The sequence below is a fragment of the Dromiciops gliroides genome, chromosome 1 (genome assembly GCF_019393635.1).
Source record: "Dromiciops gliroides isolate mDroGli1 chromosome 1, mDroGli1.pri, whole genome shotgun sequence".
NCBI lineage: Eukaryota > Metazoa > Chordata > Mammalia > Microbiotheria > Microbiotheriidae > Dromiciops > Dromiciops gliroides.
In genome coordinates, this window is record NC_057861.1 from 6,397,248 (window position 1) to 6,417,362 (window position 20,115).

The 20,115-nt window shown below is 50.7% G+C and overlaps 2 protein-coding genes and 1 pseudogene across 5 annotated transcripts; 2 read left to right on the forward strand and 1 right to left on the reverse strand.

Moving 5' to 3' along the window:
- The first annotated feature begins 4,647 nt into the window (after positions 1 to 4,647).
- LOC122744247 lies at positions 4,648 to 6,630 on the forward strand (annotated as a pseudogene).
- A 3,748-nt stretch (positions 6,631 to 10,378) lies between these two features.
- On the forward strand, positions 10,379 to 16,991 carry LOC122734396 (carbonic anhydrase 15-like). Of its 4 annotated transcripts, XM_043975201.1 has the most exons (9): positions 11,026 to 11,285; positions 11,736 to 11,847; positions 12,064 to 12,099; positions 12,656 to 12,826; positions 14,230 to 14,396; positions 14,583 to 14,675; positions 15,212 to 15,278; positions 15,447 to 15,613; positions 15,737 to 16,984. In XM_043975201.1, exons 4-9 carry the CDS (start codon positions 12,739 to 12,741, stop codon positions 15,965 to 15,967), a joined length of 813 nt encoding a protein of 270 aa, XP_043831136.1. In that variant the 5' UTR covers positions 11,026 to 11,285; positions 11,736 to 11,847; positions 12,064 to 12,099; positions 12,656 to 12,738; the 3' UTR covers positions 15,968 to 16,984. The 4 variants fall into 4 exon arrangements, 3 of the variants coding, with proteins under 3 accessions (XP_043831134.1, XP_043831136.1, XP_043831135.1); XM_043975199.1 differs by lacking the exon at positions 11,736 to 11,847 and having other exon boundaries at positions 10,430 to 11,129; positions 15,737 to 16,991; XM_043975200.1 differs by lacking the exon at positions 11,736 to 11,847 and having other exon boundaries at positions 11,028 to 11,285; positions 15,737 to 16,979.
- A 2,018-nt stretch (positions 16,992 to 19,009) lies between these two features.
- Positions 19,010 to 19,790, reverse strand: LOC122744256 (protein FAM246A-like). Its single transcript, XM_043989698.1, has 2 exons — positions 19,119 to 19,790; positions 19,010 to 19,075 (listed from the first exon to the last, which is right to left on the reverse strand). The coding sequence occupies exons 1-2, from the start codon at positions 19,788 to 19,790 to the stop codon at positions 19,010 to 19,012; spliced, it is 738 nt and encodes a 245-aa protein (XP_043845633.1).
- Positions 19,791 to 20,115: the final 325 nt, after the last annotated feature.

Genomic DNA, 20,115 nt, shown 5'->3' on the forward strand with positions numbered 1-20,115 from the left:
AGTCTTGTTCTTTTAGCCAAATGGCGCTTTTGCTTCTGATCTTTTGAACCCAAATGTAGGACTTTACAACTTATTCCTATTAAATCTCATCTTGTTAGACTTGGCCCAGTGTTCTTCCTCACCGAGTTCCCTTTTTCACCCCAAGACTGTTAGTTTGTTTACTATCCCTCCCACCTTTATATCAGGGCTGTAAGGGCACTGTGGGCATCATGAAGGCTAGAGTGGGGGCATGGAGGGAGAAGATAGAGCTTGGATGAGGGTCTGACAGACCCAGACTCTTCGCTACATTCATCTATATGCAGATCAGTGAGACGTGCCTTTGGAATGAATCCAGCTTGCCTGGGAGATAAAGTAATCCTTGTTTTATCTTTTTTCCTTTTCCAAATTTTTGAGGTGAGAAGGAGGGTCACTGGTTAGTCAGCCTTGTCATTCTAAGCATTCAGGCATCGGTGAAGCACTTGTGTTTTAGAAAGATTTCCACACAAGTGCAGAGATAGAGAAGGCTTCATTAATACAAGCTTAGTAAGGGTGGGGAGTGAGGAAAGGAGAGAATAGACTTGGGTAAAGCAGAACAGGAAGAAGAAATCAGTTGCTTTTTTCTCAAGATTCCACAGGTCTACAATAGACCCTACAAATTAGGGACCATTTGTCTCCCCAGTTTTTTGTTCATCCCATGAGTAGATAGTGCCTAAGTTGGGATCCCTTCACTGTGTGGCTACAGGCAAGTCACAACTTCTCTGAGGCTCATCTCTAAAGTGGGGAAAATAACATCTGTGGTGCATATCACATGGGTTTGTTGTAAGACTTGAATGAGGTGATGTATGTAAAATTCTTGTCATGCCAATGTCACTGGAGGTGGTATCAAGAAATCTGGGTTCAAATCCTGACTGATACTTACTGTGGTTGGGTGACCATAGGGTTGGTTCCTACCTCTCAGGGTATTGGGAGACAAGTTCTGAGCTGTATCCATGGTGGAGCTGGAGCCAACTTAAGCTAGCCCCTTAATAGTATTTTTTTTCCAGTTACATGTAAAGATAGTTTTCAACATTTGTTGTTGTTGTGTGTGTGTGTGTTTTTTTTTTTTTTGTGGGGCAGTGGGGGTTAAGTGACTTGCCCAGGGTCACACAGCTAGTAAGTGTCAAGTGTCTGAGGTCGGATTTGAACTCAGGTCTTCCTGAATCCAGGGCTGGTGTTTTATCCACTGCGCCACCTAGCTGCCCCCTCAACATTTGTTTTCATAGAATTTTTAGTTCCAAATTTTTCTCCCACCCTCCCTTCCCTCCCCCCTCCCCAAGATGGAAAGCAATCTGATATAGGTTATATGTCTACAATCACATTAAACAGATTTCTGTATTAGTCATATTGTGAAAGAAGAATCAGAACACAAGGGAAAACCTCAAAAAAGAAAAAAAATAGCCAAAAAGTAGAAACAGTATGGTTCAAACTGCATTTAGAACCCACAGTTCTTTTTTCTGGATGTGGAGAACATTTTCCATCATGAATCCTTTGGAACTGTCTTGGATCATTGCACTGCTGAGAAGAGCCAAGTCTATCACAGTTGATCATCACACAATGTTGCTATTACTGTGTACAGTGTTCTTCTGGTTCTGCTCATCTCACTCAGCATTGGTTCATGTAAGTCCTTCGAGGTTTTCTGAAATTCTACAGCACAATAGTATTCCATTACATTCATATACTACAACTTGTTCAGCCATTCCCCAATTGATGGGCATTCTCTTGATTTCCAATTCTTTGCCACCACCAAGAGAGCTTCTATAAATATTTTTGTACGTGTGGGTCCTTTCCCCTCTTTTATGATCTCTTTGGGATACAGACCTAGTAGTGGTATTACTGGGTCAAAGGGTATGTGCAGTCCCATAGCCCAAAGATAGTTTTTCAAAATTCGTTTTTATATGATTTTTAGTTCCAAAATTTTCTCCTTCTCTCCCTTCCCTCCCCCATCCCCAAGACAGCAAGCAATCTGATATAGGCTACATATGTAAAATCATATTAAACTTTAAACTAGCTCCTGAGAGCCAATAGTTAAAATTTTACTGTGAGCATTTATACTGTGAAATCTGAAAACTCCAAAAGATATAAATCAGAGTTTTATTTATTGTTTCACTGATCATCTAGCCTTGAGAAGTGATGGAGAAAATGTTAACAATGAAGACTTAAACTTCAAAATGTGGTGTATAGAAATTTTTTTCCCTGGAGAGCTACTTGTTAAATATTTAATAGCTCTGGATTGGTTTGTCCCTGCTTCATTGCTTTCAGGGAGCTATGATTGGTTCCAAGTGAGTTCTTCCTCCCCTAACACAGACTAAAGCCCATCTATGCCCTAATAGATAGTCCTCCAGGGTTGCTGGACACGTGGTGGTCAAATCTCTGGTGATAAAGTGACATAATGATAATAATTCTTGGTATAGTCAGAGAGACAGCATGGTATAGAGGATAGAAAACTGGCCCTGGAGCCAGTAAGGGCTGGGTTCGAGTCCTGACCCTGACATACACTGACTGTGTGACCCTACACAAGTCAATCCCTGTATTCAACTCTCTTAAGACTCCAAGTTTCACTATGGCCAAAGGGCTATAAAACCCTGAATACTCTTTGACCACTACTAGGTCAGTATCCAAAAAGAGATAAAACCCCAAAAAGTTAAAGGACCTACATGTACAAAAAAGATTTATGGGACAGCTAGGTGGCACAGTGGATAGAGCACTGGCCCTGGAGTCAGGAGTACTTGAATTCAAATCCAGCCTCAGACACTTAACACTTACTAGCTGTGTGACCCTGGGCAAGTCACTTAACCCCAATTGCCTCACTAAAAAAATATGGCAGCCCTTTTCTGGTGCAAAGAATTCAAAACTGAGGAGATGCCCATCAATTGGGGAATGGCTGAACAAACTGTGGGATGAGATTATGATGGAATACTATTGTGCTTTAAGAAATGATGAGCAGGATGCTCTCAGAGAAACCTGCAATTAGGGATGCTGATGCCTGTAGCACCCATTTATTTCATAGTTTGAGGATTAAATTTGAGAACAGCTATGAAGTGCTTTGCCAACTTTAAAGGGCTATGCCCATGTCAGTTGTGATTATCAATCGCACATTTCTTCATGGAGCCAGTGTGAGGCAAAAGCGCATACAGATTGTTTTTGTCATTTAAGTGATAAAGTATTCACTTCAAAAGGGACCAGACACAGATTTCTTTTCTGGCAGGTCTGCATGGTAAAAAGTGGATTGTTTTCCCCAGCATTCTCAATAAGTGGCTTTCCACCCCCATTGGCCAGTGCGTATACATGTGTGTGTGTGTGTGTGTGTGTGTGTGTGTTACTCAATCACTGACAACATTTTTCCTGAGAATTAAAGACATCTTCCCCTGGAAATTGAGAGTTCTTCTCTTGTCTGTAATACTTCAGAATAGCAAAGAAGAATCTTATAATTGTACTCAGTTTTTTTATTAAAAGAATTCCTTAACCTCTCCCCACCCCGACAACCATAGCATAGTATTTTGGGTGAACTGGGAAGGAAGTGCTCAGCCTCATTTGTATGTGATGATGATGAAGACAATACCTGACAATGCAGCATTTTAAAGTGTGCCAGGCACTTTCCAAATATGATTCATTTGTGACTCCCAGTGACCCCATCAGATAGGAAATACAAGTACCTTCATTTGATAGTTGAGGAAGTAACTTTTCTAAAGCCAAGGGAACTTGCCCATCTGCAAAGACTTACTTGAGCTGATGCAAAGTGAGATGTACTGTATACCAAGTAGAAGCCACATTGTTAGATGATCAGCTGTGAATGACTTGGCTATTCTCAGCAATGCAATGATCCAAGACAGCTCTGAAGAACTGATGAAAAGTTGTCCTTTCCTGAGGTTAAGACCAAGACTGTAGCAACTCCCTGACACTGCCTCTGATGCTTGCTCCCTGTGTCGCTTTGGGCAAGTCAGATCGCTTCACTGGGCCTCAGTTTCCTCCTTTGTAAAATGAAGGGAATGGACTCTGTGGCTTCTGAGGTCTCTTCCATTTCTTTTCTTTCTTTCTTTCTTTCTTTCTTTCTTTCTTTCTTTCTTTCTTTCTTTCTTTCTTTCTTTCTTTCTTTCTCTCTCTCTCTCTCTCTCTCTCTCTCTCTCTCTCTCTCTCTCTCTCTCTCTCTCTCTTTCTTTCTTTCTTTTTGCGGGGCAACGGGGGTTAAGTGACTTGCCCAGGATCACACAGCTAGTAAGTGTCAAAGTGTCTGAGGCCAGATTTGAACTCAGGTCCTCCTGAATCCAGGGCCGGTGCTTTATCCACTGCGTCACCTAGGTGCCCCGGTCCCTTCCATTTCTAAAATCCTGTGGTTTCTGACATGGATGAGCTTTTAAGTTTCCAATCTTAGGATCGTGAGAATTAGAGCTAGAATAGACCTTCAGACATCACCTGGTCCATCCCCCTGATTTTACAATGGAGAAAACCAAGGCTAAAATGGGAAAAGTGACTTGTTCTTGGTCACATGGTTAGTTTGTGTGCACAGTCTAGAGACTGAGTCATTAAGGTTGTTGAGCCTTGTGATTGTTCAGTAGGATACAGTGTAGCATGGCAGGAATGGGAATGAAGCACCTTGTTCATTTCACTTGGCAGTTAACAAGAGTTATTAGCATGTCAGGGGACCTGATCGATGACTTCAAAGTCTCCTGGAAAATATGGAAGCTCACACAGACCCAGGTAATTAGTATAATCATTACACATGTCATGTCGATTGATATGGGAATTATAGCTTCTCACTACAATAGCCCCAAGGATCTCACCGTAAGAGAAAAAAGACCAACACATATATAACAGCTTTTTTTTTGCAGTACCCTAAGTTAGAGACTGAGGTGGGGTGTCCATTAAGAGGCAAACAGCTGAATAAGCTTATGGTATATGAAGGTGATCAAATACTATATTGTACTCTATGAAGTGGTGGCTTCAGAGAAAAGTGGAAAGACTTGTATGAACTGATGCAGGGGAAGGCAGCAGCAACAGGGGAATAATTTCTATGGTGGCAACATTATTGTAAAGATACACAACTTTAAAAGACTTAGAAATTCTGGTCAGCATTATGACCAATCATGATTCCAGAGGACTTCAGATGAAACTTTCAACCCACCTCTAACTGAAGAGGTCATGTACTCAGAATACAGATTGAAATGCACACCGGCATTAAGATGTTTTGTTGGGGGCAGCTAGGTGGTTCAGTGGATAAAGCACCGGCCCTGGATTCAGGAGGATCTGAGTTCAAGTCCAGCCCCAGACACTTGACACTTGCTAGCTGTGTGACCCCGGGAAAGTCACTTAACCCTCATTGCCCCGCAAAACCAAAAAAACAAAACTAAGAAAACAGAGGCTGCAAAACAAAGCACATGTTAAGGGAGTCATGAAACATGTTTTGTTTTCCTTGGTTTCTCTACGAGGGGGGAGATAGGAAGGAGAGAATTTGGAGATGAAAATAAAATTGAATTTTTACCAGAGAATCCTTCCTATAATCTTCTTTCCAAGTACCCCAACCCCTTCCCCACTCCCAGCTTCTGCTTGGGCACTTCCACTGGGGGTCAGCCCATTCCCTCCTGAAGCTGCCCGGTCCCCTTCTGGATATTTGTTAGGGAATTTTTCCTGACATCAAGCTTGAGCCTGCCTCTCTTCACACTTCCCACTACGGATCCTCGTTGTGACTTCTAGGACGAAGCAGAATCCAAGTGACACTCCTCCAAACATTCAAAGTCTTCTCTCCAAGCTACACACCCCCATTGCCTTTGACTGGTCCTCATTTATAGTATATTCTAGCAATAATAATAGCTAGCAGCCCGGCGTTGGCCAGCGAGAAGCTATTCCGTGACTCACCATCCGCCCTCTCAGCGCTGTCCTCCCTTCCCTCCCTCTCCAGCTCACACACACCCGGGAGATGGCGGCGGAGGCGGGGGACTCGGACTCCTGGGACCCGGACACGTTCTCGGTGGAGGAGCGGTGAGGGGGCGGTGTGGGAGACTGGGCAGGGCTTCGGGGATCGCTGGGAGGGCGGTATGAAGTATGACGATGTCAAGGAAAACTGAGATGATGCTGAAGAAAAAGAGCACAGAGATAAAGAATAGGAAAAATCAAAGAGAAAGAAGAGCAGCTGAAGAAAAGACAAGAAATGAAGAGAAGGTTATATATAGAAGCCTGAAGAGATTACACCAGGAGAACAAAGAGCAGATAATCTACCTCTAAAGAAACCACAGGAAGAGACAGACCTTGAATTAAAAAAAGAAACCTTTGGTGCTAACAACACAATCTGTGGCACAATTACTGCCGATCCATCTTCTAGAGATGAATTCCCAGTTTGTCAAGTTCCTAAAAAATACAATTACCCAAAGTGCAAAATCTCGATCTTCTGCCAGTTTCTTGGAAGCCTTAGTTGGAGATGTGTGTATTTCATTGGAAATTGGTGACTTAAGAAAGATGACCAATGCATTGGCAGTGTTATGCAGGGAAAACAGAGATGAGGAGAGCCACCTCCTCCAAGAAGAAAGGCGTGGTTCCTGGGGGTGGGTGTTAAAGGCTACAGTGGAAGATAATCTTGTACTCTATGGTGGTCATCATATGGAGGATGTTGCAAGACTTTAAGACTTCATGTGTGGGGGCAGCTAGGTGGCTCAGTGGATAAAGCACCAGCCCTGGATTCAGGAGGACCTGAGTTCAAATCCGGCCTCAAACACTTGACACTAGCTGTGTGACCTTGGGCAAGTCACTTAACCCTTATTGCTCCGACCCGCCCCCCCCCCAGACTTCATGTGACATTGTATCGTCTTCTGTTGCCCACAGTTCCTTCAACACTTAACACAATTTGCTTTCCTTTCAGTTCTGGCAAATGCTACAATCAAAAGTGCATTATCTTTGTACTGGCTACTTAACCCCTTGACACTTAAATGCTAATGCAATGGGGAACTTGGTTTTTGTTGCTGGGGGTTACTAAATGATCATAAAAGAAATCCTACTAATGTTGTCAATATTGCTATCTTGTTCCAGGGCAGCAGAGTCACTAAATTGAGCACAACAGCTGCAACATGATCCCCAAAGTGTAGTATTTACCAGCCTCATTCAGTAATGTAGCCTTAACCACCACCAACAAAGGCGGGATGCAACAAGGGCATGTGAGTGTGCACCTGGCATTGAAATCACTTTGTCTTAAGGTGGAGTATGAGGATTTAAAAAATACATTGCAAAGAAGGCTGTTTATTTCAGAGTAAGGATATTGTGCCTGAAATGGCTATTAGTTTGACATTAAAAACATTAAATGACCCAAACCCTCCAATCTTTTTTTAATTAATAAAGTATTTTATTTTTTTCCCATTACATGTAAAGATAGTTCTCAACTTTTGTTTATACAAGCTTTCCAATTTCAGATTTTTCTCCCTCCCTCCTCTCCCCCCCTCCCCTAGACAGCAGGTAATCTGTCATAGGTTATATATATATATATATATATATGTGTGTGTGTGTGTGTATATATATATACACACACATAATAACATTAAACATATTTCTGCATTAGTTATGTTATAAGAGAAAAATCAGAGCAATGACGAAAAACCTCAAAATAGAAAAACATCAGCACTAAAAACAAAAGAAACAGTATGGTTCATTCAGCATCTATACTCCACAGTTCTTTTTTTTCCCTGGATTTGGAGATCCTCTTCTATCATGAGTCCCCTGGAACTCTTCTGTACCATTGCATTGGTGAGAAGAATCTAGTCCATCACAGTAGATCAACATTCAATGTTGGTGATACTGTGTACAATGTTCTTCTGGTTCTGCTCATCTCGCTCATCATCAGCCCACGCAAGACCCTCCAGCAAACCTTCCAATCTTGAAGTAGCAGAGGTAATGCCTCCATGATGGCATTTGACAAAAGCCAGCATGTGATATTTTGTTTATCTAAGCAGTCTAGTTTATATTTATGGGAATATTTCTACTATTTCAGCTCTTAAGGTGGGGGGAGTTCTTGATCTTTTTTATTTTCTCGATTTAAAATATCTGAGAAAGAAAACTTCTTTTGTTCTCCTAGACTGAAATGAAACAATTTCCACAGGGTTATGGCTTTTCCTTTCCTTTAAAAACATGCTTAGCAAACTACAACAATTACTCCAGTTCAGTAAATTGTTATATGAACAATTATGGCATCTGCAATGTTTTGCAAAGCAATTAAGTTAATAAAATCACTATTGGGAGGACTTCAAAAATAATGATACTTGGCATTTATATAGAGCTTTAATATTTGAAAAGTACTTTACATATGTCAACTCATTCAATCTTCCCAACAACCCTGTAAGGTAGTTGGTATTAGCCCCATTTACAGATGAGGAAACTGAGGCAAGAAAGGTTAAATGTCTTGTCCAGAGTAACACAGCTAGAAGTGTCTAAAGCAGGATTCTAACTCACATTTTCCTGTCTCCAAGTCCTTCACTCTATCCACTGCCTCACCTAGCTGCCTGGAGGAACTAGGGGAAGATTTCCAGTTCTCTCCCCTATTCTAGTCCTCCTCGGGATGAACTCTAGCCTGTCGATGTACTTTCGAAAATAGAAGATTTAGAACTGGAAATGATCCTTCAGAAGGTGTCTGACCCCCAGGATGAGTCCTGGTCTTGGAAGACAAGAGACCTGGACTTGAACCCTGTCTCTGCTGCTGTGACCTTCGGCATTTGTGGCACAGGTTGATTAAAAGGTCCCCTCTAACTCTAGGGTTCCATTACTTCTCCTGAGGTCTCCTTCCTTCTCTGGGCCTCAGATCCCAGGTCTATGAGGGCGTGGTTGTTAACTTCCTTCCCTTCCAGGGCTGATCTTCTATCGTGCTCTGTGCCCTTCTGACTGGTTGGTGTAATCAGAGTGAACACTTTTTCTGGGGGCTTGAGGGAAGCAGGGCTTCTAGGATCTCTGGAGAGGCTGCTGAGGGGTTGGAAGGAGGGGTACACTTGTCAGCTTGAGTTCTCTGTTCTGGGGTGAAGGAAACCTGGCTCAGCTTCCAGACTCCCCAGTGTTGCCCGATCTTCAGAACCATGGAGAGCTCCCAACCCCCTTCTGGCCACCTCCAGAGGGCACCCTCAGCTGGGAGTTTGCTGGGGAGTGTCCAGGCCAGTCAGTCATCCTGTAGAGAGCTCATTCCAGGTCTGTGCTGTAGCTGGCTTCCAGATAGGGGTGTGTGTGTGTGTGTGTGTGTGTGTGTGTGTGTGTGTGTGTGTGTGTGTGTGTGTGTGTGTAGGTGAAGCCAGGTTTGTGAGTCCTGATCACTGCTGTGTTCCTGTTCCCCTCCCCCCCATATGAGTAACATTCCTTCCCCTGCACCCCCCCCCATCAATTACCCTACACTCACTCCTCCCCCAAACTTTCTAGTGACCATTCCATCATGGGAGTGGACGTATTCCTGGGCTTGCAATCAGAGAAGCTGGTTGGGAATCTTGGTTGTGCTGCTGCCTTGGGAAAATCACTACTTTTCTGAGCCTCAGTTTCCCCATATGTGGGTTAAGTTATCCCTAATATCCCTTCTAGCTTTGAAACCTGTGGGTCTTCCATCTCTTTCAGGCCCTACCATCTCTTTTATGGAAAGAGTCCTCTGCATTCTCCTACTCCATTGCTCCCCCTTTCTCAGCCTCTGGCTTCCACCCCCCTAATAATATTGAAGCAACTTTCTCTGAAGCTAGCGATTGGCTGCTAATTGCCACATTCAGTGGACATTTTTCAATCCACATCATTGACCCCTTGGACAACATCAGAGCTAAAGGTAGGGAGGAGAGGGGACTTTAGAACAGACAATGGCAGAGCTGGGAGGGCTCTTAGAACATAGAAAAATAAGAGCTGGGAAGAACCTTAGAACAGAGACTGACAGAATGTCCATAAATAAATCCTAGAATGTCCAATCTGGATGGATTTTAGGATGGAGAATGAGGATCAACAAGCATTTGCAATCTGAGAACACAGAAAGTCAGAGCTCAGAGTGGGGTAGGGGGTTGTTTGTCCTTTGTTCTAGAAGAGAACATCCGGGCAATGTCATGACTTCCAGTGAATTGGATTTAAGTGACAGAGGGCTGTGCACACTTGTCTCTACCTTTGTCTCTCAGTCCTGGTCTCTGTCTCTTCAGGGCTGTGCAAAGTCACTAACCTCGCTCTCTCTTTCAGAGCCATCCCAGTCCAGCAGAAAGATATAATAGGACGGATGTTTAAGGCAAGTGGGATTAAGTGGCTTGCCTAAGGTTACACAGCTACTAAGTGTCTGAGGTGAGATTTGAACTCAGGTCCTCTTGACTTCAGGGCCAGTGCTCTATCCACTGTGCCACCTAGCTGCACTGGGCTCTGGGGGTACCTTAGAACAGAATGTCAGAGTTGGAAGGGACCTTACAAATCACCTTGTCCAAACGCTCATTGCCTGTGGATGGCTCACCCAGGTCAACAAACATTTCCTAAACCCCAGGGAACAGTTTCTGCCCTTCAGGAGTTTGCGCTGTGCTGTACAAAGAACTAGATTCCGGATCACAGAGTGATGGGACCGAAGGAGGGGATAGGGCAGAGAAAGGGAACCCTAACCAGGGGTCGAGGAGATCAGGGAATGCATCCCTGGCAGAGGGGGCACCTGGAGGAAGCTGGCCAAGAAAAGAATTCTAAGACGCAGAGACAAGCTAGTGGCAGAGCAAGGACTAGATCTCCGGCAGCTTGGCCTCCTCCCAACCCAGGACTCTTCTTCCCTGCCCCGAGGGCACAGCTGCCTCCGGCTTTCGAGTGAATCACCACCTCCCCCTCCTAAAGGGTCCCCCCCCCCCCACACACACACTTAGCTTCCACCTGTCTGGAGCATCCTCCCGGCCCTTCCCGTTCGATGTGGGCGTCTTGGTCCGCTCCTTTCTCCCTCCAGTCTCGCTTAGAGATAGACTCAGTTGGCGGCATGAGTACCCTGGGGCCCTGTGTGAGGCCCATGAGCAGGATGGGCCGACTGAGGCTGGGCGCCTCAGGAGGGAAGGAGTTAACTCCCCCACCCCTCCCCGCCCGGGCGAGCCAGCGCTATTTAAGAGGCGGCATAGGCAGCAGAGGCGCTAGTCGGTCAGTCCCTCCATCCTTCATCCCTTCCGGCAGGCAGGCAGGTCTGTTTGTCCAGCTGTCAGTCGGCTTCTGGGGCTCAGCCTCGCCGGGGGGGGGGGGAACCTAGGAGCCCTGCACCCCTATTTCGGTCATGCAGCCCCCGGGAGTACCGTTCGCTTGGCTCACGCTGCCCCTTCTTGTCCAGGCGGCCCCCGATGGTGAGTGGCCAGAGGGCTCCCCCCTCCCCCCGCCCTCCTCCCCCCAATCCGAGCCCTCAGCGGTCTCTACTTTTCCCGTATGTGTTCAGTCTGTCCCAGGCTCAGCGAGCGTGCGTCTCTGGCTGTGTGCGTTCCGAGTTTGGTTCTTTCTCTTTTCTCCTACACTTACTTGTCTCTACCTTTGTCTCTCAGTCCCGGTCTCCCTCTGTCTCTTCAGATTTCTATTTCTGTCTTACTGAGTCTCTCTATGTCTCTCCCCCCACCCCCATACATAGCAGCGTTGCTTCATGTGGGCATTCTTGCCCCGTTCCCAGGGATCTGCAAGAGCCCGAGTCTCTCCCTTAACACCCCACCCCTTTCCTCTGGGTTGCCTCAGCCAAATGAGCCCCTTCTGCCCCTGTGGATCCCTCTCCCATCCCTTCCTCCCCTCTCCTCCTTGCTGTTTTTCAGGCTCTTTCCCTTCCCTCTAATGGCATCCTCCAGCCTAGGGGCAAATGACACCTTCCTTCTGGACTAGAGCAGCCGGACAGGAAGAACCTCCACTTTGAACCTGCCAGTCTCTGTATCTATCTCTCTGGTGGGGGTGGGGGCAGGCTGGGGGGAGAAGGCAGCCGTCCAAGGACAGGGACAGAGGCAGAAAAGCAGCCTGACAAGAGAGGGGTAGAGACATACGGGCTCCTTCTGTGTGGGGCCACCTCCCCCCTCGTCTAGGAGAGAACAATGTGTGTGGGGGGAAGAACTTCAGCTCTAACCCCCCACCCCCATCTGTCTTCTACAGGCTCTTGGTGCTATGATTCCCAGAATCCCCAATGTGGTGAGTAGAGCGATGGTGGGGGTGTCAGTGTGAAGGGAGGGGTGTGTGGTGGGGGAAGGTACAGACAGACAACTTGAGGAAGTAAAGGAAAACTTCCTCCCAGTGATGGCTCCCCAAAAGGGGATGATGGGGTCACTTCTGGAGATGGTGAGTTGGCCCTCATTGAAGGTTGGAAGACCATCAGAGGAGAATGTTGTCACTTAAGGGGATTCCTGTGTAGATATGGGTTGAGCCTGACGACCTCTGGACATTCCTGCTCCACTTGTTGGGTTCTGTGACTCTGTGTGTGTGTGTGTGTGTGTGTGTGTGTGTGTGTGTAGGTGTTAGGAAGGTCTGACCCCTGTGGGGTGTGAAGAAGCAAGCCAGGGCCACCTTCTTGGTAGCTTCCCCAAGATGGGGCTCTGTGAGGTTGTCCGTGCATCTTGGTGACTGTGGTGGGAAGAGGGAAAGCTGATGCACCAGCCAGGCTTTGAGCATCCTGGTGTCATCGTCATCGTGATCTGCTCTCGTCTGTGGTGCCCCCATTTTTCTTTCCTCTTTCCCCCTCTGCCTCCAGGCCCTTCACACTGGAAGGAAATAGCCCACACCTGTGGGGGCTCAGCTCAATCACCCATTGACATTGACCGGCGCCAAGTGAAGATGGACCCGAGCCTGGGCCCTTTTGTGTTTGAAGGATATGACTCAGCACCCCCAGGTCCCTGGCAGCTCCTGAACGATGGGCACACTGGTCAGTCACCCCCAACAGGCAGAGCCACATGGGTCGGGCCCAGGAAACCCCGGTGGAGGAAGGTGGGCAGGGGAGCCAATCACGCCCTTCCCTCCCCACACACTCGTTTATGTATTCAGTCCCCGTCAGCCCATTCTGAACACCTACCAGGAGAAGCCTTTGAGGAGGACAAGGACTCTTTCCCTTTAAGGTTGGGGGTCTCTGCCCTTCAGGGACTCAGACAAGTTTAGGAAACACCGAAGAGTTAGCGCTGAATAGTGCCCGCTAGCGAGGCTGAGTGTGTGGTGATGAGGGTGGACAGTGAAGAGCTGCCTGAGAGCTCTAAGTGAGAATCAGCACAGGGGTTCTTATCCAAGGCCGGCAGCCCCTGGGGCTCTTCCTAGTCTGGGTCATGCTGTTCTCCTTGTCCCAGTGGCCCCCAACCCCACAGAAGCCAAGCCCTCCGAGGGCCTCAGTTTTTCTTGATAATGTAGGTGAGTCGCCACCCCTCTCTGGGCCTGCATTTCCACGTCTCTCCAAATTAAATTCGACAAACATTTATTAAGAGAGACACCTCTGGGGGCAGCTAGGTGGCACAGTGGATAAAGCACCGGCCCTGGATTCAGGAGGACCTGAGTTCAAATCCGACCTGAGACACTTGACACTTACAAGCTGTGTGACCTTGGGCAAGTCACTTAACCCTCATTGCCCAGAAGAAAAACAAAAACAAAAAAAGAGACACCTTCCCCTTGGAGTATCTCTACCTATCTGTATCTATCTGTCTAATGGGCATACCTGTAACTCACAGCAGAATATAAGCTCCTTAGGGGCAGGGACCATTTCATCTCTGTATCCTCAGCATTTAGGAAGTGCTTGTGGACTTGAATGGAATTAAGTGCCTAAGTGATTGAGGTGCTGTCCAGGGAGGTGGATTAGAGGTCCCTCCCAGGGGTCCCTCCATGACTGAAGAAACTTTGATGGCAATGCTGGGACTATCGCTGGCTTTGAGGGATGGTGGGGATTGAGGAAGGTCCCAGAGGGGGTGGTTTAGGCACGGCCACATGTTTCTGACCCTGTCTTCAAACGGGCCCTCCCAGGTGGCTCTAACCCAGCAGAGTATGTATGGAGAGGTGGGCTCCTGTGTCCTGGGATAGACCCTGGATAGAGCATGTTGTGTGTGAGTGTCTGTGAGAGTGTGTGTGTGTGTGTGTGTGAGAGAGAGAGAGAGAGAGAGAGAAAGTGTGTGTGTGTGTAAGAAAGAGAGAGAGAGAGAGACAGTGTGTGTGTGTGTGTGTGTGTGTGTGTGTGTGTGTGTGTGTGTGTGTGTGTGTGTGTATGGAGGGTTTCAGGGCATACCACAGAGCCAGGCTAAGTCCTACAACAATACACTGACCTCCTGTATGTCTGGTGCCCCCTTCCTCCAGTGCTGCTGAAGCTGCAGGGGGCCCAGAGCCAGGGCCAGGGCCAGCTGTGCATCCGGGCTGGGGGGCTGCCCCACACCTACTGTGCCCTGCAACTCCACTTCCACTGGGGCAGCCCCACAGGCAATGGCTCTGAACACACTCTGGACGGGCAGCGTCAGCCTATGGAGGTGAGGGCCCGGCCCAGGGCCCAGGAGGGGAATTCGGGGGATGGGGCCCACGGTGGAGGTTGAGGAATTCTCTCACTGCAAGCAACCACTCAGTTTCCCTGTTGATGCAAATGAGGGGGTTAGGTGGGGTGGCCCCATTGGGTTCCACCCAGCAGGCCCAGTGGGATATGTCGGTGTCTCCTCCAGATGCATGTGGTGCACATGAACACCCTCTACCAGAATCTGCAGGAGGCCCGAGGCCACCCTGGTGGCTTGGCTGTGTTAGCCTTCTTGTTCAAGGTATGGGGAAGACTGGGGAGGGCTGCTGTTTCCACTGCTTACTGAAAGGAGAGGGGGTAGGCATGAAAAAAATCAAGTGGGGAAATTGGGTGGAGACAGCCTATGTGGGGGAGTGAGCCAGGGTGGAGAAAGAGGGAGAGACGAGGGGTGGGGGGGGTGGGGGTGGGGGTGGGAGGGAGAGACAGAGGGGAGAGACACAGAGACACAGAGACAGAGAGAAACAGAAAGAAACTGAGAGAAACAGAGGAGGGAGAGACAGAAACAGAGAGAGAGAGAGAGAGGAGGGAAAGAGAGAGACAGAAACAGAGACAGAGGGGAGAGACACAGAGACAGAGAGAAACAGAAAGAAACTGAGAGAAACAGAGGAGGGAGAGACAGAAACAGAGAGAGAGAGAGAGAGGAGGGAAAGAGAGAGACAGAAACAGAGACAGAGGAGAGAGAGAGAGAGAGGGAGGAAGGAGTGAAACAGCCCATGAATGAACGAATGAGCTTGTATCATGACTACCAACGAGGCCCATCCTGCCTCCCCTGGGCAGGTGCAGAATGAAGCCAATGCCAACTACAACACCATTGTGTCTGGGCTGAGGAACATTTCTTACCAAGGTGAGAGCTCTAGAGGGAGTGGGGCAGGGAGCCAGGGGTCAGAAGTAAGGAGGTGAGGTAGGGGCGACCGTGGAGAGGGCAGGGAAGGAGGGAGTAGACCCGGGGGTGGTGGGCGGGGAGGGAGGGGTGGTCTGGGCACATGGGGCTTCTTCCATCTCCACCAATCAGGGGAGTTTGTCGAATTGGCCTCCACCTTCCGCCTGGACAAGCTGCTGCCTGAGCCAGCCCTTCTCTCCCGCTACTACCGATACCCCGGGTCTCTGACCACACCAGCTTGTGATGAGGTTGTCTCCTGGACTGTCTTTGAGGAGCCCATCCCCATTGGCAGGGCTCAGGTACCGGGACGCCTCCCGCCCTGCCCCTCTCTCAGCTGCCCGTCACTCATCTACTGGAGGAGTGTGGGGACAGATGCCTCTCCCCCTGTGTCTGACGGGAGGTGACTTTCTCTCCTCTTCCAGCTGGCCCAGTTTGTGTCCACCCTTCAGGCCAGTCCCCCGGATGCTCACACTGTGAGCGTGATGGTCAACAACTTCCGCCCAGCCCAGCCACTTGGGGCCCGAAGGGTCTTGGCTTCCAGGGACGCCACAGTCAGCGGTGCCGCAGCCTTCTCCCTCCCAACAGAGACGTGGGTCCTGCTCTGCCTGCTCCTCAGCCTGGGGTGTGGTCCTGGCTTTGGCGGAGCACTCTGACCCTCTTCACACTTGAATTCTGGCCCAGCCCTTCCCCCACTCTCACTGTTCTTGGTGGCTCCCCAAGTGCTCCCTAGCGGGAGTGTCAGTGTGGGGCAGGGGAGGTGCTGGCGACCACCACTGGAGCTTGCTCTGCGACTTTAGGGAAATCGCTGGATTCTCTGGACCCCAATGTCTTCATCAATCAAATCTGGGGAAAACACCTGCTCTAGGGTGACTTGACAGGCTCACTGAGCAGCAGGTTCAGTGATGGGTCTAAAAGTTCGACACCTGCTAGAGAAGCAGTGAGACATAATGGGAGGGCGTTGGTTGGGAGTCTGGAGCTGAGCCCGAAGCCAGGCGGCCTGTGGAAGCCTCAGCATTCCACGATGACCGCAAGGTTTCTAACGTCTTTTCATGTGCCCATATTCCTAGGGTTACGGGAGGGACATAAGGGATTATCTAGTTCAACCCTCACATGTTCTAAGGCTCCTCCCAGCTCCGACATTCCCTGTTCTAAGGTTCCCCCTGATCTGACATTCCCTGTTCTAAGGGCCTTCTGGCCCTAATATTCTGTTCTACATATAATCCCACCTCCTCCCTTTTGTATTTATCCTGTGGCTTCAGCCATGCCAACCACATCCTGGGCTCAGCCACACCTGCCTCCTTTCTTCCCCAGTACCTTATAGTGTCTTCACCTCATCACCCCCCCCATCCCTTCCTCATCCTCCATCCTTATTGGTCCCCCACAACATTCCCTCAACAACAGAGACTACCATAAGTTATACTAGCCCTTCCTGGGCCGGGACCCTCAGGGTTGCTCATTCCAATTCTGTGCCCAATGAGCTGACAGGATGGCAGCCTGGGCTTGTGTCTTCCCACCCTTCCCTCTGTCCCCCCAGTGCTGGGCTGACAAGGAGGGGAAGCCAGGTTTTGTTAATAAAATCCATTTATCAACTGATGACTTCTTACAGACTTCATTTCCATGGATGGGGTGAGGGCATGTAAAATCCTCTGGGGTCAGATTGTGAGTCTGGGTGAAGATAAGGGTCTAGGTGACGATGCCCAGCAAGACTGAGAAGCTGGGCAGTAGTGATGGCCAGTGAGAGGCTGATAATCTGGGCAGTGCTGGCTCCAGGGAGTCCTAGGGTCTAGGTGAAGCACTGTGCTGGCTGGTCTGAGGCTGACATTCTCCGGTCACAGCTGCTTGGTACATGGCTGACACAGCTGCTCCCCTCAGGCTGTTCCCTCTGCTGGTCTCAGCAGGAACTAAAGACAATAGAATTCCAGTCATAAGTAAGAGCCTGGCCAGAGACTACCTAATTTCCTACCTCTGTGGCAGGCATCAAATACCCCAGGCCCAGCTGAAGGAAGACATGGAGACTTGGAGAGAGGAAGAGAAGCCAGCAGACACAACACAGACCCCTTGGCTCCAAAGCCAGCAGGACTCCAGCCACATATGGGGTAAGGTGACTGGCATGGGCCTCTGGCCCTAGGCCACACAGCCACTGTCCTGGCTCCCTGTTGTGTCCGTGGCACAAGGACTGAGCCACCCTGAGTCATACCCATTCTTCTTTTTTTTTTTTTAGTGAGGCAATTGGGGTTAAATGACTTGCTCAGGGTCACACAGCTAGTAAGTGTTAAGTGTCTGAGTATGGATTTGAACTCAGGTACTCCTGACTCCAGGGCCGGTGCTCTATCCACTGCACCACCTAGCTGCCCCATACCTATTCTTCTTGACTCCCTTGGAAAGACTGAATGGAATGGATGCCCCTGGAGACCAAACCTGAGTTTACCAGGTCACTTGGGATGGAAGCCATCGCTTGAATCCCACCAACCCTGCCGCCCCCCCCCCCCCACTATCTTTAAGCATATGAATCTCAGACCAGTCCCATCTCTTGTCTGGGACTCATTTCCTTAACAATAGGGACAATAATCCTTGTGGGGAAGCTTCGAGGAAATTGCTTTTAGAACCTCAGAGTCCTGGAGAAAGGGGAGAGGAAGAGGACCATCTTCTCTTCTTCCAGAGATTCAGTCCTATGAGTTGGAATGCCTCGCATATCTCGAGGGCTCTCGGCATCCATAGCCCACCGTCTCTTCCCCTTCTCTTTGGCTCCCCAGGCCCCCCTAGCCAGGCCATGCTGGAAGAGGGGAGTAGGGAGAACGTTAAGGTCCCTGAGCCCGGGCTCTCCAGATAAGGGGCAGTGGCCCCCACCCTTTTCAGGCCTCCACATAATGGCGTGGGATATGCTTCTAGGAATGCCTCAGCTGGGCACCAGAGGACAGAACAGTCTACCTCCAAACCAGGTCTTCAGTCTCACTTCACATTCCTCTCTTTAGCCCAGTGGACCAAGTTTGGGCCAAACTGAACCACTGGGGGGGGGGGGAGGCTTGCCTCAGGTTTCCCTCCCTGCCAGCCTCCCAGAGGCCCTCTCTTTACAGACAATCATGGGCTCTCAGACTCCTTCTCCGAGCAGCCTTCCTTGCCTATCGTCACATGGTGCCAAGGACATCTCCCTCCCTGGGCTCCTCAGGCACACAAGTTGGGCCCTCTCTTTAGTACTGATCTCCCTCTGCCTTGCATTCCAGTTAGCGGTCACAGCCTCACCAGCCTCCTCATTTGGTCAGTAGCTCCTTCAAGACAAGGCCACTGCCATGGCATCTTTGGGCACGGTCAGTGGGCACATAATACATCTTTGTCGAGTTCAATTAAAAGTTGATGCAGCCCATTCTTCCCAATAGCTGCGTTTTACAGATGAGGAAACTGAGTCCCGGAGAGGGCCAGGGCCTGCTTACCTGGGTTCCTGATGTGTGCTGATGGTGGGGCAGGAGCCCCTCAGTCTCCTTCGGGCGGTGGGCCAGTGGTAGGGGGCGCTGGCGACTTCTTCGGAGTTTTCTTTTCGGGGGGCTCGGCGCCTGCTTTGGGGGAGGTGGCGGCCGTCAAGGCGTTGACGGTACCTATGGCGCGCAGCAGCGCCTGGCCGCGCGCGGGGGCCGGGGCTGGAGGCGCGTCCTTGCGGGGACCAGAGGGCTCGGGGCCTGCTTTTGGGGAGGTGGAGGCACTCAACGCATTGATCGTGCCAATGGCCCGCAGCAGTGCCTGGCCGCGGGCGGGGGCCGGGGCCGGGGCTGGAGGCGCGTCCTTGCGGGGACCAGAGGGCTCGGGGCCTGCTTTCGGGGAGGTGGAGGCGCTCAGCGCATTGACCGTGCCAATGGCCCTCAGCAGCGCCTGGCCGCGGGTGGGGCCCGAGCCTGGGGCTAGGAGCGCGTCCTTTCGGGGGCCAGCTGGGGGCCGCCGGCGGCCGCCGGGCCCGTCCTGCTGGGGCTCCTGCTGCTGCTGGGGCTGGCGGCCCAGGGCTTCCCGCAGCGCGGCCAGCTCGGCCGCCAGCTCGGCGCGTAGCGCCCCGAGGCCGGCGGTGAGCTCTGCGCGCAGCCCGGCTAGGCCCGCTTGCAGGCGCTGCTCGCTCACCTCCAGCACGCCGGCCGGGTACGTGGCGCCGCCGCGGGGCTCCCCGCACACCGAGCACACGGAGTACGCGGAGCCCGGGGAGGGCGGCCCGGCCGCGGGGCCCCCGGCCGCGCCCACGCGCTCCACCAGCTCGGCCAGCCGCGGCCCCGACGGCTCGTCCCGGCCGCCGCCCCGCGCGCCCCCAGGTCCCGCCGCCTGCGCCCGCAGCTGCCCGCGGAGACGCGCCAGGCGGCCCGCACCCCGCGGCTCCTCGCCGCTCTCGGGCCCCGGCTCCGCCTCCTTGCGCCGCCCCGCCGGGGCCCGTCGAGGTCCCAGTCCCGGGGCTCCCGGCCTGGCCACCTCCCCGACCCCGATCGCCACCCCGGCCCCGGCCATGTGCCCCGGGCTTAGTCTTCAGCCGCGTCCGTCTCGATGAGGTGCGCAGCCCTGGGGGCTCTGTCTCTTCCCGCAGCGACCCGAGCCTCCGGAGCCGCTCCCAGGAGCCGCGGGGCCGGGGGCGGAGCCGGGAGAGCCAGCCCGGAGCCCCGCAGCCTTAACAACCGGTCCCCGGGGCCTGGGGCCCGAGGGACAGGCGGTGGGAACCACTGTGTGAAGGAGGGGCACGCGGGTACGCGCTGGGGATAGGGAGAAGCGAGACCCGGGGGAGGCCCAGCCCTGCCCCATCACCTGGAGCAAGCCCTTTCCCCTCTCTGGCCCTCAG

What these genes read in the sequence shown, in the direction of transcription:
- LOC122744256 (XM_043989698.1), bottom strand. Translation starts at nt 19,790, where the DNA reads ATGGCCGGGGCCGGGGTGGCGATCGGGGTCGGGGAGGTGGCCAGGCCG. An exon ending in GCGCCTCCACCTCCCCGAAA is followed by an intron (nt 19,076 to 19,118) that starts GCAGGCCCCGAG and finishes ACGCGCCTCCAG; the next exon opens with CCCCGGCCCCGGCCCCCGCC.
- LOC122734396 (XM_043975199.1), top strand. Translation starts at nt 10,868, where the DNA reads ATGTGGGCGTCTTGGTCCGCTCCTTTCTCCCTCCAGTCTCGCTTAGAG. An exon ending in CCCTTCCGGCAGGCAGGCAG is followed by an intron (nt 11,130 to 12,063) that starts GTCTGTTTGTCC and finishes TGTCTTCTACAG; the next exon opens with GCTCTTGGTGCTATGATTCC. An exon ending in TCCCCATTGGCAGGGCTCAG is followed by an intron (nt 15,614 to 15,736) that starts GTACCGGGACGC and finishes CTCCTCTTCCAG; the next exon opens with CTGGCCCAGTTTGTGTCCAC.